General features: G+C 40.1%; 1 protein-coding gene across 1 annotated transcript in view; it reads left to right on the top strand.

Annotated features, from left to right (window-relative positions):
• Positions 1-6,918, top strand: part of LOC106524248 (acid-sensing ion channel 1) — a gene marked incomplete in the record, with an annotated part of 118,048 nt that overhangs the window by 108,299 nt on the left and 2,831 nt on the right. Inside the window, 4 exon segments of the mRNA XM_014017973.1 lie at positions 3,644-3,794; positions 3,916-4,043; positions 6,382-6,532; positions 6,643-6,699. Of these exon segments, the coding sequence (XP_013873427.1) occupies positions 3,644-3,794; positions 3,916-4,043; positions 6,382-6,532; positions 6,643-6,699 (487 nt within the window).

Consider the following 6,918-nt stretch of genomic DNA (forward strand, 5'->3'; position numbering starts at 1 on the left):
GAAATCACAACTATGAATGCGTGTTTAGGAAACGCACGTTCAGCTAACGTGCTGCTCGGCTAAAGGAGGCATTCAGTTTTATCACCTTTCACTTAAAACTTATCAAATACACAATCCAACAACTCAAACAGTTTTGCAGACAAGTTGTGACCAGCGCATTAAGCCACAGCAACATGTTGTGCAAACATGATGTGTTTCACAATCTGATGCTAACCTTAGCTCGTTCATTTCAAGATAACATAACTTTACCTGGACCTGCGATCATGTTAGACGTGTTGTCTCCATGGTCCACATTGCTGTTGTCTTTACGGCATCCTAACTATTTTCATATAGCTGGCTTTATTATTTTAGACAGGGGAAAAGTTTGAGGAACTCTGTTCTTCAGCCACCACACAACCCCCACAGTGCCAACAGGCAGTCTGCTGCGGGAGTGCACCGGGGAGGGGTCGTGGGGGAAAGTCTGCAGCGGCACAGACCAGAGGAAGAGTAAACAAAAAACACTTATACCGTAGGCACAGTATGACAGAAAATTTTAGTGGTTTTCAAACTATGACTTTTTCATATCACGATATACCTTGAAACCAGTCTTTGGGTCTTGCCTAATACACAGTGAGCTGAATGTGTTGTCCCTTCATTGCATGCGTGTCGCATTGATGGCATAAAGCGCACACACTGGAGTCTAATAGAGGTTGCATTTAAATTGTAAATGTTCACTCAAAAAAATGGTATCAGGGCATTTTGAAAGAGTACTGGGCCCGATACCTGATAGCAGTATTGGTGCATCTCTGCTGATAATGATTAATATGACGGTTAATAGATGATAATTGCATGTAGCCAATGTTGTAGACTCAGGCCACATTTTCTGGCTTTCCTCATTCCTTTCTGTCAGTGTTTCAGGTGATTATGTAAGTTTGTAGGGTTAGTTAGCATTAGTTGCTCTACACTGCCTTCCACCATTGGGCTCACAAGCGTGTCTAACAGTGATTGAGAAAAAAATCATCCAGATGCCCTTGTTGTTAGGATTACTACATCAACACTGGAATCTACCTGTGTGCTGATTTAAAGGTATATTTTGTGATTGCAGTGACAAACTCAGGCAGATTTTCGGCGGCTGTAAGGCCTTCAAACAGTTAATTAAATCACTTTTGATTTGACTAAACGCAGAGTAAGATGCTGCTGGTTTCTGAATGCAAGGCACCTCTCAAACCTGTCGCATCACTCAGACCTGATGTCAGTCGGGTCTAATTGGTTCTTCACGAGCTTTGTTTTCACTTCTTTTTGTTCCTTTTGTTCAGAGTCTCATGAAAAACAAAGTAAACATCCAACGTGGGCGTGCACACGGATTATTTATGCCTTTCATTAGTTGTTTTTAGCGCTGCGTGTTTTTTTCCATCTCAGATTGATGCCTGCGTCAGCTGGAACCAGCAGCAGTCCCTTGCTGACTTTGGGTGATAGATGGCCTAAATGTTCAAACCGCCTGCGGCAGGAGCCCGACTCGTTCCCGACAATTACTCGTTTGCTTTGTTCTTTCTAATCATAGATGTGTCTGTTCGTGCCAAGATGCTGAATGAAAGCTTGCACCGAGCGTTATCGTCTAAACTCCCTGTTTTTCTCTGTCCCCTTCACTTTGTATGGCAACTCTTCATCGCTGCCTGCTCTCCTCTAGTCTTCCTCACTGGTCTATGTGACTCATAGGAAACTCAGCAGTCGAATGCACAGCTTTTCATCATCATGTTGATGCTGCTTCACAGAGGCTCATTATGACATCTGTGTCTCGGCTTTATTTGAAAATTAAGGCAGCGTTCCTCCTGGCTGGGGTCTCCATGGTAACACGAGGTCCGTTATAAGTGCCATAAAGAGCATGTGAGGTGACGTTAAATCACCGGTCTGCCAGCCTCCATCACATCAGACGGTGTAACAAACACGCCCACAGAGAAACTTATTTTTGTTATCTTCACCTTCATTTTCCTCTTTCTGCCTCAGCTTTCACTCTGTTTTTCACTATACCTGTCATACTCACACATGTTCTCTGAAACATAAACACACACACTCAAGTTTGCACAGCTATACATTTGGGGACATTCCATTGTCTTCCATTATATTTCTACAGCCTAACCCTGACCACAAACCCTAAGGCTAACCTCACAGGACCTACCTGACCCTAAAACTAACCTAAACTCAATTCACACCTTGGTCCTAAACCCAACCCTCAACCCTCCAATGGCATTTAAACCAAATGGGGACTCAACTTTTGTCCCCAAATGTGCCAGTTGTTCCCAAATGTAGGATTTTTGTCTTAAAATTGCCCCCAAATGTCACCAAAGCCAACTACCCCCCCCCCACACACACACACACACACACACACACACACACACACAGCCTTACAAGTCAGAATCTGAGTGCAACACTGACCCCCAGTGGAAAAGCATCTGTAACTCCTCTAACTTTCTAATCGATTTTAGAGTTTGCTTCTGGTTGTGTATGTTGGAGGGTGGGGTGGAGGTGGGCATGATTACATTTGTTAAATGAATATATGTGGTTTTTTTATGTTTTTATTGCTTATTGGTGATGTTTGTTGTCTGGTGGAAATGTAGATGTCAGATTGCCCTGTCGCTGGATTGGGTGCAATGTGTCAGATGTTTTTCAGGTGGGGATGTGGAGACCTGCAGTTCTTTGGTTGGTTTCTGGGGTGATCATGCAGAATATCTCAAATCTACTTAATACTGCAATCACAAATTTTTATTGGATGTTTAGTGATATAACTTTTTAATTATGTTTGGAGAGTGGGGTGGGGTGTTTATGTATTTTTATTATTAATTGCTAAATGTTTTGTTTTATATTATATTTATTTTTCTGTTTTTTTTCTTATTTCTATTACTGTTGGATGTTGTTTTGTTTTTACTGTCTGGAGCAGAGGTACCCAAAGTGTGGCCCGTGGGCCAAATTTGGCACGCCAAGCCATTTGATTTGGCCCACCACCAGTTGTCCTGGTTACTAGATTGTAATCCGTCTTATGTTGAAACACTATATTTCCACTTAGTCTTTTCAACAATTGGTCCAACTATACGTACAAGGAGCTGTAGTCAGATAGTCTTAACTCATGGTACTGACTTTCTTTGAATTGTGTTAAGATTAAATGTAAAATACAAGTAAATTCAAGAGACATTTATCTTAGATTTAAGTCCATATCTAGATTTTCACACCTTATAAGACCACATATACTCAAAATTTAAAATTATGAAAAGATTCAGGAGCCTTTACTGCCCGAGCATACGTTGAATTTTCTCCATGTTCATGGGCTGAAAAATAACCAAACAAACAAAATGTGGACAACAACAATGGCTGCTAGCTTAAATTTAAAAAAATGCAACTTTACTTGAGAAGTATTTGCATTTTATGTATTATATTATTGCATTTGGCCCACCCCACTTAGACTGATTTTAATTTTGGCCCTCAGGGAAAATGGTTTTTAGTTTTGGCCCTCTCAAGGAAAATCTTTGAGCACCCCTGGTCTGGAGGGACTACAGATGTAAATTAGCCTTAGGCTAAATCTGGTGCAATGCATCAAATGTTTTTATGTTTGTGTTTTAATTGCACACTATCCCTAATAAATAAATTCATTCATTCATTCTTTGTGTCTCAGGTCTTCACTCGATACGGGAAGTGCTACACCTACAACGCGGGCGGCGATGGACGCCCTCCGCTCATCACGACCAAAGGGGGTATGGGTAATGGCCTGGAGCTCATGCTGGACATTCAGCAGGATGAATATCTGCCCGTCTGGGGAGAAACAGGTGAGAGCAGAATCCAAAACCTGCTCGTTTTGTCGTCGAAGCCTCAGCATGCGATACTGAGGGACAAAACTCGTCAATGCGTACCTATTTTCTGCCTCTCATCACCTTCATCACCCTTCAGATGAGACTTCGTTTGAAGCTGGGGTCAAAGTTCAGATCCACAGTCAGGACGAGCCGTCCTTCATCGACCAGCTCGGCTTTGGCGTGTCACCGGGTTTTCAGACGTTCGTCTCCTGCCAGGAGCAACGGGTACAAGCTGTCACTTTATCGCAGATAACTCTGTTTAACTGGGATAAAACCTGTTAATTCACTCAAATAAAACCTGGTCTGTTAATTGTATGTTTCATTTTATAAATGTAAACATAAGCTTTGATTTACTTGTGTGTTATAATTGATTAATTTATTTTTAGTTAAAAACTTTTTAGATAGTTTAGTTGAATTACTTCTTTGTGTTTTAAATAGTTTCTCTAAACTTCATCAGCTACCTTAGTTCACAATATAAACTTAGCACAAACAGTAAGGAAATGTATGTTTGGTAGATTATTTCTTTGTTGCAACAATGCTTCTTGGCAACCAATCGTATTATATTGGAAAAGCTGTTAATTTGCCTTTAAATGGTGGTGTTTGTAAGGAACATGCATTTGTAGCAGAGCTGAGTATGTGGGTTGCACACATGAAAAAATTGCCACATTCTAATACCAAACAGCTTCTTCTGCTGCTGACTCATTTGGTGGACTGGAATGATTAAAATTTGAAGAAACAATTCAAAAATTTAATTCAAAAATTTACTCGTTTCATTAAAAAATAGCTATATAGAAAACCAAGAAAAAAAAACACAAATCAAAATAAAATGAAAAGTAGCAGAAGAAGAATAAATCTTATTATGTCTGCCCCTTTTATCCTCAGAATATATTCAAATGAAACAATTTACTAAACAATACTAAATGAAAAAATAAAAATAAATAAAAGCAACAACATAAAAACATCAACTCAAACAACAATTCATACATTTTACTTTCCATATACCTTCAACAAACTAGCTTTTGTCTGTCTCTTTAATAAATACATAGATCTGACATTTTTAAGATCATCTTCCAGATCGTTCCACAATCCTATACCCTGGATTAAAGTACATATTTCTCTCAAGCAAGTACGAAAATATGGCTTCACAAACATTTCCATCCCCTTAAGATAAAAACAACTGTCTCTCTTAACAAAGTTTACCTGAATGTTGGAAGGTAATAAGTTTTTATGAACCTTGTACATAAACAGTAAAATATTATAATCAACCAAATCATAGAATTTCAGAATTTTCAGTTTGCAGAATAATGTATTTGATGGATGGTTGTAATATTTTTTAGTGATAATTCTTATAGCTCTTTTTTGTAAAACAGACATTGGATTTGTAATAGTTTTACAAGCTTTACCCCAGACTTCATTATAGTAAATTAAATGTGGAACAATTATTGAATTGTACAACACAAACAGAGCCTTGTCATTGAATAACTCCCTGACTTTATAAAGTACTCTATAGATTTAGATAATTTTGTTCTTAAATAATGTATGTGAGGTCTCCATGTCAGCTCGATGACGACACCCAGAAATTTCACCTCACTGACTTTACAGATCTCAATACCATCTACTTTAAAGGAGAAATCAACAGTTGTCTTCCTATTACTAAATATCATGTATTTTGTTTTACCCAAATTTAAACAAGGTCAATTCAAACAAGCTATGTTGTCAATAATTTATTCATTTAACGAGCCTCAGTAGTGAGTGGAAGAACCATACACAGCCACAACAGCCTGGCACCTCCTCCTCATGCTTGTCACCATCCTGGTCACACACTGCTGCGGGATTTCTTTAACCAGCATTTTGTTGCAAGTCAGCCAACGTGGTTGTGGTGTTCACACCGGCACAAGCAGCACACCTGAACTGATCCAACAGGTGTTCAGTGGGGTTCGGACTGCCGGCAGGCAGTTCTATCCTCTCCACTCCCCAATTCTGGAGGTAGTTTCTGATCAACCGCGCTCTGTGGAGCGAGCATTGTCATGTTGGCGGATAGAGTTCAGTCCCAGACTGTGGAGATATCAGGTTGTCACTGGTTGCCAATCAGCACCTGATTGTTTTGAGCTTCTGGTGCCCCCAGGTGGCACCTGGGGGCACCAGAAGCTCAAAACAAGAATCAGTAGCAGAAACACAACAAGCTGTTTGGCAGAGAAGATTTGGCAAATTTTTTGATTTGCGCAACCCACATACTCAGCTCTACTGCTCATCCCACAAATGCATGTTCCTTACAAAAGTGTCACCATCTGAAAGCGACATTTACATGTTTTCTGATGATATTAATGTGTTGCCAAAAATCATTGTTACAACAAAGAAATAATCTAGCAAACACAAATTTCCTTACTTTTTGTTTCTTTAGTTATCATCAACAGCAATGATGTCCAACACTGTAAATGTTAGGCTTAAGTTTTTTTATTTTATTTTATTTTATTTTTTTACGTTAAAGCATGTTCTAGTTCTGGTTCTGGTTCTTGTTAGGTTTACTCCTCTGTCTTCTGGCTTTTGATTCATGTGTTTGCAGCTGATCTACCTGCCCCCACCGTGGGGTGACTGTAAGGTGACGCCCATGGATTCAGAGTTCTTCGGCACTTACAGCATCACGGCCTGTCGCATAGACTGTGAAATGCGCTACCTGGTGGAGAACTGCAACTGTCGCATGGTGCACATGCCCGGTAGGACAACCCCCCCCCCACCACACACACACACACCTCCCAAGCAAACAATTCACTTCAAAGAGAGAGACAGGAAACCTTCACTTGTGCGTTTGTTGCTTCTGCTGCAGGCGATGCGCCTTACTGCACCCCCGAGATGTACAAGGAATGCGCTGACCCAGCCCTCGGTGAGAAGGAGGCTTCAGCCGTGACTAAATCTTTAAAGAATTGACAAACGTTGTTGTTGTTGTTGTTGTTGTTGTTTTATCACATCAAGAGGGCATTCTGTGGAATTACACTCATTTCCTTCAGACACATACTAAACCTCAATCTGTAAACAGCTTCCAGTTTTTATATCCTTGCAGCATGAATAACACACACACACACACACACACACACACACACAC

Source organism: Austrofundulus limnaeus, unplaced genomic scaffold (assembly GCF_001266775.1).
Source record: "Austrofundulus limnaeus strain Quisiro unplaced genomic scaffold, Austrofundulus_limnaeus-1.0 Scaffold180, whole genome shotgun sequence".
Taxonomy (NCBI): domain Eukaryota; kingdom Metazoa; phylum Chordata; class Actinopteri; order Cyprinodontiformes; family Rivulidae; genus Austrofundulus; species Austrofundulus limnaeus.